This window comes from Nerophis ophidion, linkage group LG04 (assembly GCF_033978795.1).
Source record: "Nerophis ophidion isolate RoL-2023_Sa linkage group LG04, RoL_Noph_v1.0, whole genome shotgun sequence".
Taxonomy (NCBI): domain Eukaryota; kingdom Metazoa; phylum Chordata; class Actinopteri; order Syngnathiformes; family Syngnathidae; genus Nerophis; species Nerophis ophidion.
Window position 1 is genome coordinate 21,565,490 of NC_084614.1, and position 26,334 is coordinate 21,591,823.

Here is a 26,334-nt window from a genome sequence, read left to right on the forward strand (position 1 = left end):
TCACTATCAGTCTGATATCAACATTGTTCTTTGGAAAGGCAAAATTTGTGCAAGTGTATCTACTGCAGGGGGGGGGGGGGGGGGGGGGGGGGCAATGGTGCGTTCACTTGCCTCTCTCACCTTGCACATGTCCATAAGTGTGTTGCTTTGGTCTGCCAGGATGCTCTTCTCCACCTTCACACGCCGCAACCTGGCGCCACAAAGGTCTACTTTTATGTTCACGTTTTGATTCCAGTCCAAAATAGTCGTCTTACTGGTGGATGGCGAGCAGCAGCTTCCGTTGGTGCATGCGGACCCTGGTGTGGTCTTTTTCCCTGGAGAGCTTGGTGTGTTTGTAGATGAGCCACGTCTCTCTCAACACGTTGGCGGCTGCAATCTTGATCTGATGGAGAGAACACAACAACCATCTGTTATTAAATTACCCTTAAATAGCAACACTAAAATAAGTTATTCCCTGTTACTATAAAGTTCAATTATAAACAGTATTTTACTCTACATTCATCTTAACAAACTAATGCAAGTCTTTTAAGTTCAGGTTAAAATTGCGGCAACTTGAAAGCCAGCAGATGGTGCTACTTTTCCACTATCAAAGCATGCAGCAGCCTTTCTTTGCTATTACTCTTTTTGTCCTTTGCTAAAGAGAGAAAGAGATTTTGTCACATATACACAAATGTATTTATATACAGATATGTATATATAAATATGTAGGTATGTATATGTGTGTATATATATATATACACACACGTGCATATATATACATATGAATATATACACATTTACATATATATACACCTCATCGCAGGGCGACTTGTCCAGGGTGTACCCCGCCTTCCGCCCGATTGTAGCTGAGATAGGCGCCAGCGCCCCCCGCGACCCCGAAAGGGAATAAGCGGTAGGAAATGGATGGATGGATGGATGGATATATATACATATATGTATATATATATAGACATATGTATATATATATAAATTTACATGTGTATATACATATGTGTATATTGATATGTATATATACACATGTATGTATATATACACGTGTATATACGTATGTATACATACGTATATATACTTTATGTGTATATATACACTTATGTATGTGTACATATGCATATATATATATATATATACAAACAAATACATATGTATATTTACACGTACATAAGTATATACATACATACGTGTATATGTATACATACATATGTATGTATACGTATGTATATGTATACATACGTATATATACATATGTACGTATACATATGCACGTATGTATACATATACATACATATGTATGTGTATACTTATGTATGTGTAAATATACATATGTATTTGTATATACATATGTACGTATATGTACATATGTATAAATATATACATACGTATGTATATATACATATGTATGTAAACGTAGGTAGGTATTAAACGTGTGTATATATACACACATGTTTCTATATATACATGTGTATATTTATATATACATACATGTGTACATATATACAGGTAAACATATATGTACATATGTATATATACATATGTATGTATATATATGTATGTATATATTCATATGTGTAAATATACACATATTTATATATATATATATACATGTGTATATTTAAACATACATGTGTATATACAGAATATACATGTGTGTATATATATGTACATATGTAAATATAAATGTGAGTGCAGAAATATACACGTGCATATATATACATATGTTTATATGAATATATAAACATGTATATATGAATATTACAAATATGTATGTATGAATATATACCCATATGTATACATATATACACATGTATGCATGCATATACACACATGTATGTATGCATATACACACGTATCCATATACATACGTATGTATGCATATAGATAAGTATGTATATACGTACGTATGTCTATACGTCTGTATAGATACATACGTATACGTACGTGTATATATATATATACATTGACTTATGTATACATACTTATACAAATGTATATACATACATATGTATATATATATCAATACATGTGTATGTATATATATATACACATATGAATGTATATATACACACATGTATTTATATACGTATGTATATATATGTATATATGAATGTATGTTTATATACATATGTAGGTATATATACATGTGTGAATATATACACATACGTATATATCGATATACATACATGTGTATATATACATGTGTATATTTGTGTACATATGTAAATATACATGTGTGTATATTTTTTACACATGTGCATATTTATACACATGTATATATGAATATACACATCTATACATATATACACATATGTATATATACACATTTACATAAGTGTATATGTATATATACATATACACATATGTATATATACGTATGTATGTATATTTATACCTATGTATGTATATATATATATATATAAATGTGTATATATATGTATACATACGTATGTATGGATATATACGTATGTATGTATATTTATACCTATTTATATATATATAAATGTGTATATATATGTATACATACGTATGTATGGATATATACGTATGTATGTATATTTATACCTATTTATATATATATAAATGTGTATGTATATATATATACACATATGTATGTATATATATATATATATATACACATGTATGTATATATATACACATATGAATGTACATATATACATACGTATACTAATATCTATATGTACATACATATAGGTATGTATGTATATACTGGGTGTGAGTTTTCCTTGCCCTTATGTGGGCCTACCGAGGATGTCGTGGTGGTTTGTGCAGCCCTTTGAGACACTAGTGATTTAGGGCTATATAAGTAAACATTGATTGATGATTGATTGATATATATGTGTATACAAGCATACATACGTATGCTTATGAAGATATACATACGTGTACGTATGTATATACATACGTACACGTATGTATATACATACGTACACGTATGTATATACATATGTATATATATATATATATATACATACGTATGTATATATATATATACATACGTATACGTATGTAACAATTGTAGATTTTACTGAAAAAAATTGGCAGCTCAGTCTAATAATTCACCTTAAAAAAGAAAAGCTAAATTTTTTGCTGCCATTTTTTACTATAAAATCTACAGAGTATTTGTTGGACTTGCCAAACTATCCCATTAATGCTCACAGACAAAATCAAACCCTTTTTGAGATGAGCGAGTCCATCATGAAGTTGTGCACGTGCTTCTCGGCCCGCGTCAACTCCAGCTTGCGTGCCACCACCGCCACCACCAGCACGGTGCAGCCGGCGCCCTGCGGTGATGTTGTGGCAGTTATGAAAAGGGATCAGATTCACTTCGTGCACCAGTTGCTCACCATGATCCCGGTGAGGAGGCAGATGCTCCTCCCGCAGTAGGTGTGAGGGACCACGTCGCCGTAGCCGATGGACAGGAAGGTGACGGAAACCATCCAAAGGGCCTCCATGTAGTTGCTGCTCAGGTCTCTGTAGTTGTGGTGTCTGAGGACACATGGGATCATAGCGGATCCGCCTCAAAAGCGGGAGACATACTTGCCAACCTTGAGACCTCCGATTTCGGGAGGTGGGGGGCGTGGTCGGGGCGGCACCAACTCGAGTATTTCATAAATATTTCATATAAATATATTTATATATATTTAAATATATATATGTATGCTTGACCTTCAGTTAATTCTAGCTATATGTATATTTATTATATTACATATATAAAAAAAAAATAGTTGAATTTCAGACAGCACCTATCAAATACACAGTAATAAAAACACAGTTGTTCTACTAACTGTACTGTGCTTGCTGGTTACTAAAAAAACAAAAAAAAACCAACACTTACCTTTCACTATTTAAGTAACCTTTGTTTGCCATTTGCATACTGGCGAGAATCACTTGCCGTCAGGTGCGCAACACCACATAAATCGTTGGCCAATCAAAAAGCAACCCCGTAGCGCTATAGCCAACATTCACCAGGAGATGGCGACGGACAACATAGAATCACTCTATTAGAGACGGCGTCGCCATGGCTGTAACTTCCTCGTTCTTCTGCTTCGTCTCCTTGTGTGTGCAGTGGATGTTAAAATCCGTAGATGTTGTAACGTAACTGGGCAGGCAAGCTGTTCATATAGTGGGAAAGCGGACGTGAAAACAGGCTGTCCCCACTCAGGTCTACATGGAGCTGGAGGGGGCGTGGCCTCCAGCTCCGCTGAATTTCGGGAGAAAATTTCTTCCGGGAAGTTTTCGGGAGAGGCGCTGAATTTCGGGAGTCTCCCGGAAAATCCCGGAGGGTTGGCAAGTATGGCGGGAGAGGAGGGGGGAATTACCTCTCGCACACGTGCAGACCCCAGGCGGCGACGAGCCACAGGGAGACGCTGAAGACCATGAGCACGGTGCCCGGGTAGGTGGTCATCAGGGTTTTGCCCACAAAGCGAGTGTTGAAGTGGATCTGGGGGGAGGGGTGAAGTCATATCAGGATGATGTCTTGCGCTTGAATCAACATTTCAAGACCCCCGCACCTTATTGAGCGCCCCGATGCTGCGTGACGCCGTGTCGGTGAAGAGGCGGCTGTGCAGCATCATGGCGCGGCCCAGCAGGTAGAGCCTGAGGAACATTGGCAGCGCCAGCACAATCTCCAGCTCCGTCTCCGACAGCGGCGGCGGCGCAGCGGCGGTCTGCTGGAAGTAGGCCAGCAGGCCCACCGGGTACGGGTGAATGGCCGCCGCCGCCAGCTCCAGCGCTATCAGGGCCAAACGCTCGGTCGTCATGGCGATGCGCCAGTCCTCCGCCCCGCTGTCGTGAACGTAGAGCTGGAAGGACGGGCAACGGGCGTGGCGTTGAGGCCCCAAGTGAAGTGAAAGCGAAAGTGCGTACGAATGTGGAAGATGGTGTTACCTGCACCTCGCAGCAGTGATACGCCACAATGAGGCCCAGCAGGATGATGGTGGACACACTGATGATGGATTTGAGCACGAGCGAGGAGAAAGAGCTCTGTGGGGGAAATCACAAACGCACACGCACACACACGCGCACACACACATGCGCACACACACACACGCTGGTTATCATTTGGCACACGCACACACACGCACACACGCACGCACGCACGCACGCACACACACACACACACACACACACACACACACACACACACACACACACACACACACACACACACACACACACACACACACACACACACACACACACACACACACACACACACACACACACACACACACACACACACACACACACACACACACACACACGCTGGTTATCATTTGGAATGGGGACCAAGTTTTTGATCATCACTTATGGGGACCACCCTTTCTACAGGTTGTGGAGACATAAAAAAAATGTTTCAATCTCTGGATTGATGAAGTAATGTGCTGATCATTCTTACTGGGGACCCTGGGGGAAAAAAAGTGTTAATAGGGTTCATGGGGACCAAATTTCAATAATTTTGCATAATTCACACAAATTTGTTCGTGAATACTGAGGACCATTAAAAAAAAAAAAAAGTTCAAATGAAATATGCCAGAGCTTGGTCCGCATTGCCAGCAGTAAGTCTCATACGTTTCCAGTGAGGGTTGGACTCCGCCAAGGCTGCCCTTTGTCACCGATTCTGTTCAGAACTTTTATGGACAGAATTTCTAGGCGCTGTCAAGGCGTTGAGAGGTTCCGGTTTGGTGGCCGCGGGATTAGGTCTCTGCTTTTTGCAGATGATGTGGTCCGGATGGCTTCATCTGGCCGGGATCTTCAGGTCTCACTGGATCGGTTCGCAGCCGAGTGTGAAGCGACTGGAATGAGAATCCAAGTCCGAGTCCATCGTTCTCGCCCGGAAAAAGGTGGAATTCCATCTACGGGTTAGGGAGGAGACCTTGCCCCAAGTGGAGGAGTTCAAGTATCTAGGAGTCTTGTTCACGAGTGAGGGAAGAGTGGATCGTGAGATCGACAGGCGGATCGGTGTGGCGTCTTTAGTAATGCGGACGTTGTACCGATCCATTGCGGTGAAGAAAGAGCTGAGCCGGAAGGCAAAGCTATCAATTTACCGGTCGATCTACGTTCCCATCCTCACCTATGGTCATGAGCTTTGGGTCATGATTGAAAGGATAAGATCACAGGTACAAGCGGCCGAAATGAGTTTCCTCCGCCGGGTGGCGGGTCTCTCCCTTAGAGATAGGGTGAGAAGCTCTGTCATGAGGGAGGAACTCAAAGTAAAGCCGCTGCTCCTCCACATCGAGAGGAGCCAGATGAGGTGGTTCGGGCATCTGGTCAGGATGCCACCCGAACGCCTCCCTTGGAAGGTGTTTAGGGCACGTCCAACCGGTAGGAGGCCACGGGGAAGACCCAGGACACGTTGGGATGACTATGTCTCCCGGCTGGCCTGGGAACGCCTCGGGATCCCCCGGGAAGAGCTGGACGAAGTGGCTGGGGAGAGGGAAGTCTGAACTTCCCTACTTAGGCTGCTGCCCCGGCGAGGTGCCCTCTGATAAGCTGAAGAAGATGGATGGAAATATGCCATGATCCTCAGAATACAGCATTACAGCTGTCCTCTTATAGGAAGTTTCACAATTTAAATGTTAAAGCAAATCCCGCATCTTCTGTGACATCACTGAAAACTTAAAAGCTTAAAAATCACTTAGGCATCTTCAGAATGGATCTGGTCCCCCATACCGTCAGAAGGCCCCTTAAGGTGACTGTGTAAACAGAGCGATGTCCCCATTAAGTAAGCATTGCAAGAACACACACACACACACACACACACACACACACACACACACACACACACACGCACACACACACACACACACACACACACACACACACACACACACACACACACACGTTATCATTTGGAATGTGGACCAAGTTGTAGATCATGACTTGTGGGGACCACACTTTCTACAGGTTGTGGAGGTATAAAAAAAAAATAGGTGAAATGTCCACTGCCCAGTTAGCTCATACATGTCTTTTAATCTCTGGATTGATGAAGTAATGTGCTGATCATTCTTACTGGGGACCCTGGGGGAAAAAAAGAGTTAATGTGGTTCATGGGGACCAAATTTTAATAATTTTGCATAATTCACACACACAAATTTGTACATGACTTCTGAGGACCATTAAAAAAAAATCCTCAGAATACAGCACTGTAGCTGTCCTCTTATAGGAAGTTTCAAAATTTAAATGTTAAAGCAAATCCTGCATCTTCTGTGACATCACTGAAAACTTAAAAGCTTAAAAATCACTTAGGCATCTTCAGAATGGATCTGGTCCCCCATACCGTCAGAAGTCCCCTCAAAGTGACCGTGTAAACAGAGCGATGTCCCCATTAAGTAAGAATTGCCAGAACAAACACACGCACGCACGCAAACACACACACACACACGCACACGCACGCACACACACACACACACACACACACGTTATCATTTGGAATGTGGACCAAGTTGTAGATCATGACTTGTGGGGACCACACTTTCTACAGGTTGTGGAGGCATAAAAAAAAAAAATAGGTGAAATGTCCACTGCCCAGTTAGCTCATACATGTCTCTTAATCTCTGGATTGATGAAGTAATGTGCTGATCATTCTTACTGGGGACCCTGGGGAAAAAAAAGAGTTAATATGGTTCATGGGGACCAAATTTTAATAATTTTGCATAATTCACACACACAAATTTGTACATGACTACTGAGGACCATTAAAAAAAAATCCTCAGAATACAGCACTGTAGCTGTCCTCTTATAGGAAGTTTCAAAATTTAAATGTTAAAGCAAATCCTGCATCTTCTGTGACATCACTGAAAACTTAAAAGCTTAAAAATCACTTAGGCATCTTCAGAATGGATCTGGTCCCCATACCGTCAGAAGTCCCCTTAAAGTGACCGTGTAAACAGAGCGATGTCCCCATTAAGTAAGAATTGCCAGAACAAACACACGCACGCACGCACGCACGCACGCAAACACGCACGCACGCACGCACGCACGCACGCACGCACACACACACACACACACACACACACACACACACACACACACACACACACACACACACACACACACACACACACACACACACACACACACACACACACACACACACACACATTTTAAAGCTCAATGTCAGGAAGGGATCCTATATAATCTTATAATCTAGCATACATTTGATGAATCCACTTGCAGGACATAATGAATACGGTGTCATGTCCTGGCCGTGCTGCAACATGCCATACAGTGTCAGACTACAACATGCCATACAGTGTCAGACCACAACATGCCATACAGTGTCAGACCAGCAGCATACCATACAGTGTCAGACAACAACATGCCAGAACATTATTTCCCCAACATTACCATACCACACACAGCATGATACTATTGTGACATTAGGACAGCACACCTTACATATATCATACCGAATCATAGTATCATTTCAATAACAATACATAACCTGCAATACCACTTCCTAACATAACATTACTACAGAATACACCCCAAATTGCCACTTTATATGTGGAGGTAGGGGCGTGGCTGTGATGATATATTTATGACATCATGATTACTTGTGAATGACAATGGCTATATTTTCTTTAAAAAGTCTAACAAAAGTTTTCCGTACATAACTGCTATAAGTGATAACATACGTTTTCCTATACTATATTACTCTATTTTTCAATTGTTGCTGCTTATTTTAAAATGTAACACTATATTCTGCCCTCCCTGAATTATGGAATTTAATTAATCAACAGTCTTTAAAATTTGAGATGAAATAAAGGAAATTGAGGCGTTTTGTTGATATTCACCACAATTTAGCACACCAACAATCATTCACGCTCACATTTATACTTACGGACATTATAGTTTCCGATGAAGCTAACGTGCATATTTTTGGAATGTGGGAGGAAGCTGGAGTACTGGGAGAAAACGTTCACGTACAGGGATGTCCAAACAGATGTTGGGTAGTACTGTTACGTCAAAATTAGGGTAGTTTACACAGGCTTGAACAATAAATGCATCAATTAACGACAAATATATTTTTCTTCCCTTACTTTTTCCAGGTGTCAACTCCGACCGGGTGTGCAACCAGCTGGCGATTCAGATGCACTTGTTTTCCAGATAAAGCACAGAGGAACATTTTTATATTTGAGATGTTTTTCAAACTTCTAATGGCCATTAGTACGTAAAGAATAGACAACTTACAGTAAATTCATTCCTACAATACAATACATACATTTGTTTTAACGTAAAAAAACAACATATTTTAAGTTGTGGTGGCTTTTATTTTGCCATGGTGGGAAACCCTGTATCATATATTAATGTAGCTACATTATCATAGAATGCTGTACCACACCGTATGATTCCACACTACGCTGTAAACCGTAATGTTATTGTATCATAACATCGTCATTATTGTTACAACACCTACAATATGATATCAAACAATAACGACATCTATATCGTAACATATGACAGTAAACCATACCATAACTGAAAACATACCATATAACATCGGACCATACCAACACCTATACAATACCAGACGATATCAAACCATACCTTTACCATATGATATCAAGCCATACCAATACCTATATAATAACATAATGTATCAGACAATATGGGGCGGCATAGCTCGGTTGGTAGAGTGGCCGTGCCAGCAACTTGAGGGTTGCAGGTTCGATTCACGCTTCTGCCATCCTAGTCACTGCCGTTGTGTCCTTGGGCAAGGCACTTTACCCACCTGCTCCCAGTACCACCCACACTGGTTTAAATGTAACTTAGATATTGGGTTTCACTATGTAAAGCGCTTTGAGTCACTAGAGAAAAGCGCTATATTAATATAATTCACTTTACTTCACAATACTGATAACCATATCATATCATAAAATATCAGTCCATAACAATACCAATACGTACCATATATCAGACAATTCTGACCCCTATACCCTAACTATACCCTATCAGGGCATACAACAGTGATAACATACCATGCTGATAACCATACTGATACATATTGTCAGAAAAATTGTATGTAAATTATCAAACAACTTTCCGTTCTCTGAGTTCCCATGGAATAGACGATAGCTGTCTTTGTTGCACCAAGCCAAAGGCTTGGAGATTTCCGCCGTGTACGATGGGAAGAATCCATTTTGATACAAGACTTGCCCAAGCTCGAGCCAGGACCAGCCCAAGCCCGAGGCATCTTTTTCCTTTGTGTTAATGTGACCGAAAACAATGGCCGTTGACATACCCCCCCATTCCTTTAGAAACAGCTCTTGTTATGAAAACAGGGAAGGTCCAAATAAAAACAGGTGGCGTACAATCTTTCGCCAGAGCGTGTTGAGACACTGTACAAGGGTACAGTGTCCAGGCGTTTCTCCTCAAATTGAGCCAAATTCAATTCTGTCTCTGTTCAATTCCTTGCTTCTTGTCTCGTTTAATAGATTTGTCATCAGTATTTGAACCTGACACATATAATGTACCAATACCTACAGTACACCATACCACATGATATCAGACCATACCTACCGATAACCAGAATTGTGTTTAAAGAGAGTATGGCCAACTAAAGAGGCGCTATTGCGAAAATATGGTATAGTGGCGGTTCTCAAAAATAGATTTGAATAAATGGAATCGGTTATTTCATTATCGATGCATCTGGAGAACCGGTTTTCGGAAATCATCCCTAGCCATGACTGCTGCCAAGGACGTCTACAGCTGTGTTTTGACGTTAGTTTTTCTGACAAAAATAAAACTAAATAATACAGTATACCTACATATAGTTCCAAACATAGTTCCATCTCATAAGGGTACAATAAAACATGTCTATTTCGTCAAAGTATAATTTTGCGGCGGTTTTCACGCACTGTGCTGCTACATTGCTGCAGTGTTTAGTGACCAGCCGGCACTCTAACACGCATCCGATGGATGAGTTTTTACCAAAAAGTTCTATTTTGGTTTCATCTGACCACATGACATTCTCCCAATCCTCTGCTGTATCATCCATGTATCCATTTTGGTATAAACTCAATCCGTCGTGTTTGGAGGAAGAAGAATATTGAGTTGCATCCCAAGAACACCATACCTACTGTGAAGCATGGGGGTGGAAACATCATGCTTTGGGGCTGTTTTTCTGCTAAGGGGACAGGACGATTGATCTGTGTTAAGGAAAGAATGAATGGGGCCATGCATCGTGAGATTTTGAGCCAAAACCTCCTTCCATCAGTGAAAGCTTTGAATGGTTGACCAAATACTTATTTTCCACCATAATTTACAAATGAATTGTTTAAAATTCCTACAATGTGAATTCCTGGATTTTTTTTTCACATTCTGTCTCTCACAGTTGAAGTGTGCCTATGATGAAAATTACAGACGTCTGTCATCATTTTAAGTGGAAGAACTTGCACAATCGGTGGCTGACTAAATACTTTTTTGCCCCACTGTAGCAGCAGTTATGATGTACGACTGACCTTGCTGTAGACGCTCCAAGAGAGTTCGGTCTCCATCACCATCATGACCACGCCAAAAATCCCCACAGCAAGAGCGCAGTCATTCAGCCGCTGCCTCCGTAAAAACAGGGCCCTCCTGCGCACCAGCCGCCACCCGATGCTGTGGGTCTTCCAGTACTGGTCGTCCTTAGCGTCCGCCTTGTGTTTGGGACTGGAATGGGGAGTGCGGGAGGTGTCGCACTCGGACCCCGGCAGCAGGCCCGCTGCCTCAGACGGCGGCAACTCTGTGTGAGGGTGGAGGTCTTCGTCGTCCCTGCTGGTGATGATGATCTCTGGGAGGCTCTGGCGGTCGTTCATCTCCAAGGAAAGGTTATCTGGCCTCCTTTCATCTTTGAGGGGGACTTGCCTCCTGCAGCTCTTAAAGGGGCACCCGCACGGCGAAACGTCATTACAAGAGGACGCTTTCACCCGGAGTCTGGAGTTTTTGGCTTTGCCTTTGTGGTTCCGATCCTTGTGGGATTGTTTGAAAGTCTCAGACTTCTTCCTGTCCTTGCCTTTGCCTTTGTCTCCTCTTCTCACAGAGCACGGCGAGGCTCTGGGGCAAAGGTGGCCATTGTATAAAGGCATGGTGGCCATGGCCTGGGTTCTGTCCAACCACACCGTGTGGTCCGCTGATCTCTGCACCGTGTGGTGTATCCCGCACTGGGGAGGGCAGGCCCGGCGCGGTGAAGGCGTCCTTGGTGGAGGGAGGAGAGAGCGCTGGTCCTCCATGTGGCCTTCATCCACCAGAGTAAAGCTGACCGAGGTGACGTGGTGATCCATGGTAAAGTCACGGCTAAGAGTCGACGAGGGGACAGCATTAGAAAATGTAGCTTTTTTCCCCGTATTGCAATGAAAATTGTAAAATACAACAAGTGAAGTGAATTATATTTATATAGTGCTTTTTCTCTAGTGACTCAAAGCGCTTTACATGGTGAAAACCCCTTTTCTAAGTCACATTTAAACCAGTGTGGGTGGCACTGGGAGCAGGTGGGTAAAGTGTCTTGCCCAAGGACACAACGGCAGTAACTAGGATGGCGGAAGCGGGGATCGAACCTGCAACCCTCAAGTTGCCGGCACAGCCACTCTACCAACCGAGCTGTACCGCCCCAACACAATCTCTTCTAAATTTTTTTTGATGGAGTAAAGTTTTAAATGACCGTATTTCCTTGAATTGCCGCCAGAGCGCTAATTAATTTAAAACCTCTTCTCACTCCTGCGCTTACCAAAGGCATGCAGTAAAAATTTGGGTGTGATGTAAGCTTGGACCTTAAATCCTGCTGAATAGCTCTTAATCTTCTTCCCTTCATGCGATTTCAAATTACCAGTATTGAAATCAGCCTCCTCCATTTTGAAAATTATGACAGGGGAAGTGTCACTCGTGACGTCACAAGTTTGACCAGGCAGTAATACTAAGTATGCGCTAATTATTTTGCGAAGAGAGTTTGACCCGGCAGTAATTCAAGGCAGGCGCATACTATATGCCCTGCGGCAATTCAAGGAAATACGGTAAAAGTTAAGTGTAAAAATAAGCCAAGCATGTGATACTGCTAAATTAAAATTAAGTAAATGTACTTACCTGTGCTAGGGACCGGAATCATTGATTTTTTTCTTTTGAGGCATATCTTAGCCCAAAAGTAATCTATCAAAAATATTTACCGTATTTTTCGAAGTATAAGTCGCACCTGCCGATAATGCATAATAAAGAAGGAAAAAGAACATATATAAGTCGCACTGGAGTATAATTCGCATTTTTTGGGGAAATTTATTTGATAAAACCCAACACCAAGAATAGACATTTGAAAGGCAATTTAAAATAAATAAAGAATAGTGAACAACAGGCTGAATAAATGTAAGTAATATAACGCATAAATAACCAACTGAGAAGGTGCCTGGTATGTTAACATAACATATTATGGTAAGAGTCATTCAAATAACTATAACATACAGAACATGCTATACGTTTACCAAACAATCTGTCACTCCTAATCGCTAAATCCCATGAAATATTATACGTCTAGTCTCTTACGTGAATGAGCTAAATAATATTATTTGATATTTTACGGTAATGTGTTAATAATTTCACACATAAGTCGCTCCTGAGTATAAGTTGCACCCCCAGCCAAACTATGAAAAAAACTGCGATTTTTAGTCCGAAAAATACGGTAATCATTGCATTGTCCAATTAGATAACACATGAGGTGCACACATGTTTTGAACTTCCATCCATCCTTTTTCTACAGCTTATTCCCTTTTGGGGTCACGGGGGGTGCTGGTGCCTATCTCAGCTACAATCGGGCGGAAAGCGGGGTACACCCTGGACAAGTCGCCACCTCATCGCAGGGCCAACACAGATAGACAGACAACATTCACACACTAGAGCCAATTTTGTGTTGCCAATCAAACTATCCCCAGGTGCATGTCTTTCAAAGTGGGAGGAAGCCGGAGTACCCGGAGGGAACCCACACAGTCACGGGGAGGACATGCAAACTCCACACAGAAAGATCCCGAGCCCGGAATTGAACCCAGGACTACTCAGGACCTTCGTATTGTGAGGCAGACGCACTAACCCCTCCTGCTCTGTGCTGCCCTGTTTTAAACATCTGTATTGTTATTTGATTTTTGTATATTTACCAAAATATAATTAATTCCATAGACATACATTTGTTTTGTGTATTTATAAATGCAACACATTATAATATTAGAAATATTTTGTAAGATTTGTTCACGTTAAATTGTAAACATTTTTAGGCAGATAATCTTATTATAATATTATATGGATGTATTATCATATTTATTTGTTTCTACATTAATAACAGGTATTTATAATGTATAAACTTTAAGTATTTGTTTTTATATGCATTTATACATGTATTAGTATATAATATACCACATATATTTTAACATTTATCCACTAAACTTGTATTTAACCTTTTGACATATCTATATTTTAAATTATACATTGAAATATTATACAGTTTTACAATCCATAAATTTGTTTGTATTGTCATTTTTACAGTATATTTATTTATATATGTTATTATTGTAATGCATTGTTTGTATAATTTGTCTTCTGTAATTGCATAATTTTAGCATATCCATCCATCTTCTTTCGCTTATCCGAGGTCGGGTTGCGGGGGCAGCAGCCTAAGGAGAGAATCCCAGACTTTACTCTCTCCAGCCACTTCAGCTCCAGCTCCTTCCTAGTGGCTTCCTACCGGTTGGACGTGCCCTAAACACCTTGCTAGGGAGGCATTCGGGTGGCACATGCCCAAACCCCCTCATCTGGCTTCTCTCAATGTGGAGGAGCAACGGCTTTACTCTGAGTTCCTCCTGGATGAAAGAGCTTCTCACCCTCTCTAAGGAAGAGACCCGTCACCTAGCGGAGGAAACTCATTTCGGCCGCTTGTACCCGTGATCTTGTCCTTTCGGTCATAACCCAAAACTCATGACCATAGGTGAGGATGGGAACGTAGATCGACCGGTAAATTGAGAGCTTTGTCTTCCGGCTCCACAATGGATCGGTACAACGTCCGCATTACTAAAGACGCCACACCGATCCGCCTGTCGATCTCACGATCTACTCTTCCCTCACTCGTGAACAAGACTCCTAGGTACTTGTAGTCCTCTACTTGGGGCAAGATCTCCTCCCCAAACTGGAGATGGGACTCCACCCTTTCCCGGGCGAGAACCATGGACACGGACTTGGAGGTGCTGATTCTCATCCCAGTCGCTTCACACTCGGCTGCTAACCGATCCAGTGAAAGCTGAAGATCCTGGCCAGATGAAACCATCAGGACCACATAATCTGCAAAAATTAGAGACCTAATCCTGCAGCCACCAAACCGGATCTCCTCAACGGCCTGACTTCGCTTAGACATTTTGTCCATAAAAGTTCTGAACAGCATCGGCGACGAAGGGCAGCCTTGGTAGAGTTCAACCCTCACAGCAAACGGGTCCGACTTACTGACGGCAATGCGGACCAAGCTCTGACACTGATCGTACAGGGAGCGGACCGCCACAATCAGACAGTCCGATACCCCATACTCTCTGAGCACTCCCCACAGGATTTCCTGGGGTACACGGTCGAAGGCCTTCTCCTAGTCCACAAAGCACATGTAGACTGCTTGGGCAAACTCCCATGCACCCTCAAGGACCCTGGCGAGAGTATAAATGGTAAATGGGTTATACTTGTATAGCGCTTTTCTTCCTTCAAGGTACTCAAAGCGCTTTGACACTATTTCCACATTCACCCATTCACACAAACACATCCACACACTGATGGCGGATGCTGCCATGCAAGGCCCTAACCACGACCCATCAGGAGCAAGGGTGAAGTGTCTTGCTCAAGGACACAACAAATATGACAAGGTTGGTAAAAGGTGGGGATCGAACCAGAAACCCTCAGGTTGCTGGCACGGCCACTCTGCCCATCGCGCCACTCCGTCCCCATAGAGCTGGTATACTGTTCTATGGCCAGGACGAAAACCACACTGTTCCTCCTGGATCCGAGGTTCGACTAACCGGCATGGCCTCCTTTCCAGTACACCTGAATAGACCTTACCGGGAAGACTGAGTAGTGTGATCCCACGATAGTTGGAACACACCCTCCGGTTCCCCTTCTTAAAGAGAGGAACCATCACCCCGGTCTGCCAATCCAGAAGTACTGCCCCTGATGTCCACGCGATGTTGCAGAGTCTTGTCAACCAAGACAGCCCCACAGCATCCAGAGCCTTAAGGAACTCCGGGCGAGTCTCATCCACCCCCGGGGCCTTGCCTTCGAGGAGCTTTTTAACTACCTCGGCAACCTCAGCCCCTGAAATAGGAGAGCCCACCACAGATTCCCCAGGCACTGCTTCTTCATAGGAACACGTGTTGGTGGGATTGTGGACGTCTTCCCTCCACCAATCCACAACAGCCGAAGTAGAGGTCAGCAGCACACCATCCTCACCATACACGGTGTTGACAGTGCACTGCTTCTCCCGCTGAGGCTGCGAATGGTGGTCCAGAATCGATTCAAAGCCGTCCGGAAGTCGTTTTCCATGGCTTCCCCAAACTCGTCCCATGTCCGAGTTTTTGCCTCTACGACCGCTGAAGCCGCACTTCGCTTGGCTTGTCGGTCGGTGCCTGTCCGCTGCCTCTGGAGTCCCATGACCCAAAAGGACCCGATAGGACTCTCTCTTCAGTTTGATTATAGAGGCACGAAACATGGTCCACTTGGACTCAATGTCCAGCACCTCCCTTCGACATGTTCAAAGTTCTTCCAGAGGTGGAAATTGAAACTCTCTCTGACAGGAGACTCTGCTAAGCCTTCCCAGCAGACCCTCACAATGCGTTCTGGCCTGTCAGGTCTGGCCGGGAATCCTCCCCCACCATCGGAGCCAGCTCACCCCCAGGTGGTAATCGGTAGAAAGCTCTGCCCCTCTTCTCACCTGAGTGTCCGAAACATGTGGCCGCGAATCCGATGACACAACTCCAAAGGTAATCATGGAACTGGGGCCGAACTTTGTCCTGGTGCCAAGTGCACATATGGACACCCTTATGTTTGAACATGGTGTTTGTTATGGACAATCCGTGACAAGCACAAAAGTCCAATAACAAAGCACCACTTGGGTTCAGATCCAGGCGACCATTGTTCCCAATCACGCCTCTCCAGGTTGCACTGTCGTTGCCAACATGAGCGTTGAAGTCCCCCAGCAGAACATGGGAATCACCCGAGGGAGCACTCTCCAGTACTCCCCCAAGGGAATCCAAAAATAGATGGTACTCTGAGGTGCTGTTTGGTGCATAAGCACAAACAACAATCAGGACCCGTCCAACATGCAGACTTTGAGCCGGGGGGGCCAACAGGAATTGCCCTCGCAACGCCAGAGTGGAAGAGATTCCAGCCCTTCTCGAGAGAACAGGTTCCAGAGCCCTTGATCTGCGTCAAAGTGAGTCCAAATATATATCGAGCCGAAATTTCTTCACCTCGCGCACCAGCTCAGGCCCCTACCCTCCCAGTGATATTCCATGTCCCAAGAGCTGGCTTATATAGCCGAGGATCGGACCACCAAGTGCCCTGCCTTCGGCTTCCGCCCAGCTCAAACTACACCCGACCTCTATGAACCCTCCCATGAGTGGTGGGGCCATTGGAGGGGGGACCCACGTTGCCTCTTCGGGCTGTGCCCTGCCACCAAGCGCTCACAATTGTGCCCCACCTCTGGGCCTGGCTCCAGAGGGGAGCCCCGGTGACCCGCGTCCGGGCGAGGAAATCCTCGGTCCTCGATTCGTACTTTTAGTAAAGGTCTTTGAGCTGCTCTTTGTCTGATCCCTCACCTAGGACCTGTTTGTCTTGGGAGACCCTACCAGGGGGCATAGAAGCCCCCGGACAACATAGCTCCTAGGATCATTGGGACGAGCAAACTCCTCTACCACAATAAGGTGGCAGCTCAGAAAGGACAATTTTAGCATATATAAAATGTATAAATAGCTGAGATAGGCGACAGTGCCCCCCGCAACTCTAAAAGGGAATAAGTGGTAGAAAATGGATGGATGGAAAATGCATAAATTAATAAATATAATATAAATTGATGTATAAATTCATAAAAAAAAAAACTTTTTAATATTTATTTTACTTTGGTTTGAATAAGTTTTGTATAATTATAGCATATATACAATGTATAAATATTAAAATACTTTTTTTGTATGAATTTAAACATGAACAAATATATTATTTAGTCGATTGGCAAAACTAAATTGGCCCTAGTGTGTGAATGTGATTGTGAATGTTGTCTGTCTATCTGTGTTGGCCCTGCGATGAGGTAGCGACTTGTCCAGGATGTACCCTGCCTTCCGCCCGATTGTAGCTGAGATAGGCACCAGCGCCACCCCAAAGGGAATAAGTGATAGAAAATGGATGGATGGAAAAAAATAATGTATAAATTCATACAGAAAAGCATTTTTAATATTCATTTTACTTTTGTTTAAATACATTTTGTATAATAATAGCATATATAAAATGTATTTAAACAAAAGTAAAATAAATATTAAAATACCTTTTTTTGTATGAATTTATACATGAATATATTTGTGTTGGCCCTGCGATGAGTTGGCGACTTGTCCAGGATGTACCCCGCCTTCTGCCCGATTGTAGCTGAGATAGGCACCAGCGCCCCCCGCCACCCCAAAGGGAATAAGTGATAGAAAATGGATGGATGGATGGAAAAAAATAATGTATAAATTCATACAGAAAAGCATTTTTAATATTCATTTTACTTTTGTTTAAATACATTTTGTATAATAATAGCATATATAAAATGTATTTAAACAAAAGTCAAATAAATATTAAAATACTTTTTTGTATGAATTTATACATGAATATATCTGTGTTGGCCCTGCGATGAGGTGGCGACTTGTCCAGGGTGTACGCCACTTTCCGCCCGATTGTAGCTGAGATAAGCACCAGCCCCCATAAGCCCCCTACAGCCCCAAAGGGAATAAGTAGTAGAAAATGGATAGATGGAATAATTATGTTATAAAGTTGATTGTCAACACTAAATTGGCCCTAATGTGTGAATGTGAGTGTGAATGTTGTCTGTCAGTCTGTGTTGGCCCTGCGATGATGTGGCGACTTGTCCAGGGTGTACGCCGCCTTCCGTACGAATGCAGCTAAGATAGGCTCCTGCACTCCCTGGGACCTCGAAAGGGACAAGCGGTAGGAAATGGATGAATGGACGGACTATGTATTTTTTCCATGATTTTTTTCAGTCATATAAAGTTTTTAGCACTGAGAAAAATCATATTTTTACCAATTAACAGAATGAGGTTTGTAAGTTGTGTGCTGTGTAATTGTATAATTTTTGCATGTAGTAGTTAAGAAAAAAAATTTACTGAACATATTTTTTTGTTTGGATTTATATATTTATTACGTATTTTTGCATTATTTGTCCTGTTCTACAAAGTTTTTTCGATTGCGGAAAATCTTATTTATCAGAACAGAATGATGTTGTAAGAAACAGAAAGCCTTACCTGCTTTATTTGATAATTTCCTCAGGTTATCAATGGTCCTGGTGCCTCTGGTGTAAAAAAAAAAAAGAAAAGAAAAAGGTCCAATTAAAACTTGTACATCTCCTTAAATAATGGATAAATAAAGATAATAAAAGGGAATACACATGGATCTAAAATATGATTTCATCAAGAGTTTACGGGATGTCGTGATGTAATCAGATGACAATACTGCCGTCCAAACAAACTTTACTGCGGTCCATTAGCAGCCTCGTCATGGCGCAGCTCCTCCCATAAAGATCCCAGGGCGCCATGTGACGAGGTAAACACATGCATGAGATCCATTACATGTCCCGCACATTTATTCCCTCATCTGAACGCGTTCCAACGCCCCACCATCAGGACGTCTTCCTTTAAGCTGGGCTTAACGACGGCGCAGACTCAATTTGCAGATGTTGCAAAGAGTCGTCCGTCAACGTGCCGATGACATCACTTTTCAGTCCAAATTTTGTACTAACCAGTGTCCTGACCGCCAGTGGAGGAGCAGTACTAATTGATTTATTTGTTGTTGTTATGATAACAGCCCCCAGAATTTATTCAGCAGATTACATTTCAATCAAGCGAGAGCAAATACTTATGAGCTTATGAAATATCAAATATGTCACTCCTTAGCCCAACAATAGGCAGAGGGCAGGTGGAATATTAAGCACGAAAGTCATAACAATGACATCCTGTGTGGTTATTTACCCAAATCCGTGTGACAGATGGATCTACAGATAATATGGCTCGCTGCAAATGGAGAGGCTGGAGAAGAAAAGTAGGGTCGGGGAGGTTGAGGGAGGAAAAAAATGAGTGGGCGTATCCGGATAGTTGCAGGATAAAGACGGGTATTATCTACCGGTAATCGGAAGACGATGCATATGATTAAGGGCAGGATGGACAGAATGGGAATTTTGGACAATTGTATGCTTTCAAGGTTCATAAAGGCAAAAAATAACATGAATTTGGAAAATCTTGTTTTCCCAACACAGTATTTTCACTTCTTGCTGGTTTTATGACCAGCCGTCCCATTACTTTTGCTCATTAAGTACACCTGCAAAAAGTGAGACTTAAGGATTACCTCTTCAAGGTTTTATTTTTTATTTTTTTACCAATGATTGTCACACACACCCTAAGTGTGGTGAAATTTGTCCTCTGCATTTAATCCATCCCCTTGTTCAGGCGAGGGGAGCAGTGGGCAGCAACATTGGCCGCGCCCGGGAATCATTTTAGGTGATTTAACCCCACAATTCCAACCCTTGACGCTGAGTGCCAAGCAGGGAGGTAATGGGTCCCATTTTTATAGTCTTTGGTATGACTCGGCCAGGGTTTTAACTCACAACCTACCAATCTTAGGGCGAACACTCTAACCACAAGGCCACTGAGTAGGTTTTGCTTGTTCTTTGGCTTATTTTGGTATTTTCCTTTCATGGTGATGATAGCCACTGTCAGAATAATTGTATTTAAGTTATCACAAAACTTTGGGTTTCTTTGATGTATTGTATTCCACAGGAAGATTTTTTCTTTACCCGGGATCTACAAAGAGAAGAGGAGGCAGGGCCTGACCTCCCACCAGGCACCTTTTCTTTGAACTGTTTTTTTAACGAAAGGCGATGGCTGTTTATGACCCCCCTCCCTTAGAAACAAGTGTTGCCAAGTAATCAGGGAAAGTCCAAATAAAAGAGGAGGCGTACAATCTTTCTTCATAACGTGGGACGACACTGTACAAAGGTACAATGTCTACGCGTTTCTCCTCAGTTGAGCTGAATTTAATTATGTCTCTGTTTAATTCCTTGCTTCTTGTCTTGTTTAATAGATGTCATCAGTGTTTGAACCTGACAACCACAGAACAGGAAAGCAAATCATACACCATTACTTTTATCAAAGTGTTCCTTAAAATATGTCCAACTATTACATTATGAAGTAGTTAATGACTTTTGACTTTGTTAAGAATGTTGAGATATTGCCAATTTCTATGCGTAATAATGAAACATTATTAATTCGGGTTATTTAACTAATATGAAGCACTACTACAAAAATTAAAGGCCTAATGAAATGAAATTTTCTTATTTAAACGGGGATAGCAAGTCCATTCTATGTGTCATACTTGATCATTTTGCGATATTGCCATATTTTTGCTGAAAGGATTTAGTAGAGAACATTGACAATTAAATTCGCAACTTTGTGTCGCTAATAAAAAAGCCTTGCCTTTACCAGAAGTAGCAGACATGTGTGCGTGACGTCACCGGTGTGAGGGCTCCTCACATCCTCACATTGTTTATAATCATAGCCTCCAGCAGCAAAGCGACCATTTCCCCATTAATTTGAGCGAGGATGAAAGATTTGTGTATGAGGAAAGTTACAATGAGGCACTAAAAAAAAAGAAAAAAAAAAGAAAGAAAAAGCGACGGCTCCAGGCGGCGGCAGTGTTAGCGTTTCAGATGTAATTAGACACATTTACTAGGATAATTCTGGAAAGTCCCTTATCTGCTTATTGTGTTAATAGTATTGTAGTGAGATTAGATGAGTAAAGTCACACCTGAAAGTCGGATGGCAGCGGTGAACGCCAGTGTCTCAGAGAGAAGCCGATGAGGAGCCAAGATCACAGCTGCCTTTTTGACAGCTGCAGGAGAAGGTCCCACAATCCATTGAAGTCTCCGGTAAGAGCCGACAATTTTCCCATCCAAAAACTTGCTGTTTGTCATAGAGAAACATGTTCGCTTGACCGCTCTGTGTTAAAGCTTCACAACAAAAACAAAGAAACACCGGCTGTGTCTCGGCGCTAAAAGCAGATTCAACCCACCGCTTTCCACCAACAGCATTTTTATTTATAGCCTCCATTATTAATTCAACAAATTGCAAAAGATTCAGCAACACAGATGTCCGAATTACTGTGTAATTATGCGATGAAAAGAGACGACTTTTAGCTGTAAGTGGTGCTGGGCTAAAATGTCCCCTCCAACCAATAACGTCACAAACACGCGCCATCATTCCACCGCGTTTTCAATAAGAAACTCCGCGGGAAATTTAAAATTGTAATTCAGTAAACTAAAAAGGCTGTATTGGCATGTGTTGCAATGTTAATATTTCATCATTGATATATAAACTATCAGACTGCGTGGTCGGTAGTAGTGGGTTTCAGTAGGCCTTTAAATGAATACCTTTCTGACAGTCTCCATCACAACCCAACTTTATTATCTTATTTTTTGGCCCAGATCTTCCATTGGTTCTAATCAGATTAGTGTACCTAATGAGGAGTCTGGCCAGATGCTCGTTCCCAATCTCCAGGAGCATCCCAAAGACTGTGAGGGTCAGATTGCCTCATATAGGTAAACATCTGCCAGCATGTCAATTAATTCGCGCCTCCGGCCAAGTTTTTGTAAATCCTATAAGAATAGCCGCTAGCTTAGCATGTCTCCCTGTTTCGGTGTGTGTGTGTGTGTGAGCACGTGTGGCTACTGGCCAGTTGTCTTTCAATTAGAGCCTACTCTCATGCATCACCCCTCTGGCATGCATGTAAGTGGAATTAAACAAACTAATACTTGCAGCCATTAATTACTGCGGCTGCTTATTAGCGATACGACGCAGGGCGCACGGACAAACGCCAGTTCATTTTCTGCTTTCAATTTTACTTGTTTCATAACAATAATTTAATGCCCGGACATCAAAGTGAAATACTGATTGAATTATTTTCAAATGTCAGACTATTTATAATACAGGCTGAACGCAATTAATTTTTTAGGTCTGCAGCTTCTGCAGCTGACAAGATGGAAGTGAATATTGGTAGTAGGTTTGTCAATCGTACATTATCAAGTCGAGGTGATGTGTCAGCGCTTAGAGAGCTGCTCATCTAGGGCCCGAAGTCTCCCGCTGTGTTTTTTTCTACTCAGTGTAAGTTACGTATGTTTTTCTTATTTGTATTCTCTCATCCAGCCTGTGGACAAGCCCAAATCGTGAATTACTCATCACTAATAAGATGGAATTTGCCACAAAGCCTATTTTTTTTTGGGCTGTGGCAAAAGTATGGTACATCTGTTTTTTTACAAACACTTGTGAATGTCATTAAAATGCACGGAATAGATAACACTTCACGTTTTAAACAAGGCCGTCTGAATCCAGGCAGTGCTTGTATTATGTACGCGTGTTGTCATAAAATAGAATAGAATGGACTTTATTGTCATTATATTTGCATATAACGAAATTAAAGAATCCAACTTAAAGGGGAACTTTATCACAATTTCAAAAGGGTTAAAAACAATAAAAATCACTTCCCAGTGGCTTGTTGTATTTTTTGATGTTTTTTTCAAAATTTTACCGGTCCCGGAATATCCCTAAAAAAAGCTTTAAAGTGCCTTATTTTCGCTATCTTCGAAGACACTGTTCATTTTCCTGTGACGTCACACAGTGCTGCCAATGTAAACAAACAATGGCGAATAGCACAGCAAGATATAGCAACATTAGCTCGAATTCAGTCTCGGATTTCAGCGGCTTAAGCGATTCACAGATTACGCATGTATTGAAACGGCTATTGAGCGAATAGCTATTGACGCTATTCATAGCCATAGCATGGCCGAATAGCTGCGTTAGCATCGCCGGTAAAATGTGTGGACCAAACGATCAGGACTTTCGCATCTTGTGACACTGGAGCAACTTAAATCCGTCGATTGGTAAGTGTTTTTTTCGCATTAAATGTGGGTGGAAGGAAACGCTGTAAATATAGTTTCAAATGTACATACAGCTAGCCTAAATAGCATGTTAGCATCGATTAGCTGGCAGTCACGCCGCGACCAAATATGTCTGATTAGCACATAAGTCAACAAAATCAACAAAACTCACCTTTGTGATTTCGTTGACTTTATCGTTGCAAATGCATCTGCAGGTTATCCTTACATCTCTGTGCTATGTCTGTCTTAGCATCGCCGGTAAAATGTGCAGACACTCCGGCACATTCAATGGGGGTCTGGCGGCAGATTTCTTGCCACTTTCGCATCTTCGGGCCAGTGGTGCAACTTTAATCCCTCCCTGTTAGTGTTGTTACACCCTCCGACAACACACCGACGAAGCATGATGTCTCCAAGGTTCCAAAAAATAGTCTAAAAAACGGAAACTAACAGAGCTGAGACCCGGTGTTTGTAATGTGTTTGAGAAAATGAAAATGGTGGCTTCCTTACCTAGGCAACGTCACGTACTGACGTCATCGCTTCAAGAGGGCTAAACAGAAAAGCGTTAATTCGCCAAAATTCACCCATTTAGAGTTCGGAAATCGGTTCAAAAAATATATGGTCTTTTTTCTGCAACATCAAGGTATATATTGACGCTTACATAGGTCTGGTGATAATGTTGCCCTTTAAGGTGCGGTAGTGGGAACAAATATGGGGTAAAATAAATAACAAAAGAGGTAGTAATAAAGGAAAAAACTAACAATTGAAATAAACAGACTACTATCCAATAAAAATAATAAGCAATCCTGTACAATATACAAAACACTATAGAAATTGTGGTGATGTAGTGTGTGCACTCAGGCAAAGCAGCGCCTTCTTCCTGCTGGATGTAACGCCATAGATGAACCAACTCTTATCATTGTATTACATGACATATTTCAGGGTTAATCCACTCAAAGTGCGCACGTTGGTTGAAGGCACGCAGTGACAGAATAAAGTTTAGGGGAATAAAGAGCAGGTTTTTTTACTTAAAGGAGAACATTATCACCAGACCTATGTAAGCGTCAATATATACCTTGATGTTGCAGAAAAAAGACCATATGTTTTTTTCACTGATTTCTCAACTCTAAAAGGGTAAACTTGGCGATTTAAACGCCTTTCAATTGATAACCTGTCGAGCGATGACCTTTCACCCGTGACGTCACAATACGAAGCAATCCGCCATTTTCTCAATCTTATTACACGCACCAATCAGCTCTGTTATTTTTCCGATATCCACACAAGAATGTGTGGATATCCTGCGACGCTCAAAGCAGATGCATTTCCAACAATAAAGTCAACGAAATCTGCAATATTGGAAAATAGACCACCATTGAATCTGCCCGAGTGCGAGCTATTCAGGGACGACGGCAGTCTCTTCCCGCAGACGAGCGAGGTAAGCCCCTGGATATGATTTATGCCACTTCTTTTTCTGTCTCATTTTGTCCACCAAACTTATAAGGTTGTGCATGAATGCACAAAGGTGAGTTTTGTTGATGTTATTGACTTATGTGGAGTGTGCTAATCAGACATATTTGGTCACGGCAAGACTGCAAGCTAATCGATCCTAACATGCTAGTTAGGCTAGCTGTAGGTACATATTGTATCATTATGCCTCATTTGTAGCTATATTTGCATACAGCCTTTTCCCCCACCCACATTTAATGCCAAACAGACACATACCAATCGTTGGTTAGAAGGCGATCGCCAAATTCGTCCTCGCTTCTTCCCGTGCCGCTATCTGTATGTACATATTGCATCATTATGCCTCATTTGTAGCTATATTTGCATCCAGCCTTTCCCTCCTCCCACATTTAATGCCAAACAAACACATACCAATCTTTGGTTAGAAGGCGATCGCCGAATTCGTCATCGCTTCCTACCGTGCCGCTGTCTGTCGTGATATGGCTCAATAGCTTCAGTTTCTTCTTCAATTTCATTCTCGCTACCTGTCTCCATACTCCAACCATCCGTTTCCATACATGCGTAATCTGTTGAATTGCTTACGGCGCTGAAATCCGAGTCTGAATCCGAGCTATTATCGCTATACCTTTCTGTGCTATCCGCCATGTTTGTTTCTGTGTGATCACGCTGTGACGTCACAGGATAAG

At 42.1% G+C, this 26,334-nt stretch overlaps 1 protein-coding gene across 1 annotated transcript; it reads right to left on the minus strand.

Moving 5' to 3' along the window:
- Window positions 1-73: 73 nt before the first annotated feature.
- LOC133551093 (small conductance calcium-activated potassium channel protein 1-like) lies at window positions 74-19,841 on the minus strand. The gene is made up of 9 exons (XM_061897424.1): window positions 19,509-19,841; window positions 11,481-12,294; window positions 4,903-4,998; window positions 4,527-4,817; window positions 4,335-4,456; window positions 3,360-3,501; window positions 3,186-3,296; window positions 255-382; window positions 74-206 (listed from the first exon to the last, which is right to left on the minus strand). The coding sequence occupies exons 2-9, from the start codon at window positions 12,279-12,281 to the stop codon at window positions 104-106; spliced, it is 1,794 nt and encodes a 597-aa protein (XP_061753408.1). The 5' UTR covers window positions 12,282-12,294; window positions 19,509-19,841; the 3' UTR covers window positions 74-103.
- Window positions 19,842-26,334: the final 6,493 nt, after the last annotated feature.

What these genes read in the sequence shown, in the direction of transcription:
- LOC133551093 (XM_061897424.1), bottom strand. Translation starts at nt 12,281, where the DNA reads ATGGATCACCACGTCACCTCGGTCAGCTTTACTCTGGTGGATGAAGGC. An exon ending in CTTGGAGCGTCTACAGCAAG is followed by an intron (nt 4,999 to 11,480) that starts GTCAGTCGTACA and finishes TTTCCCCCACAG; the next exon opens with AGCTCTTTCTCCTCGCTCGT. An exon ending in ACTCGCTCATCTCAAAAAGG is followed by an intron (nt 383 to 3,185) that starts GTTTGATTTTGT and finishes TCTCTCCATCAG; the next exon opens with ATCAAGATTGCAGCCGCCAA.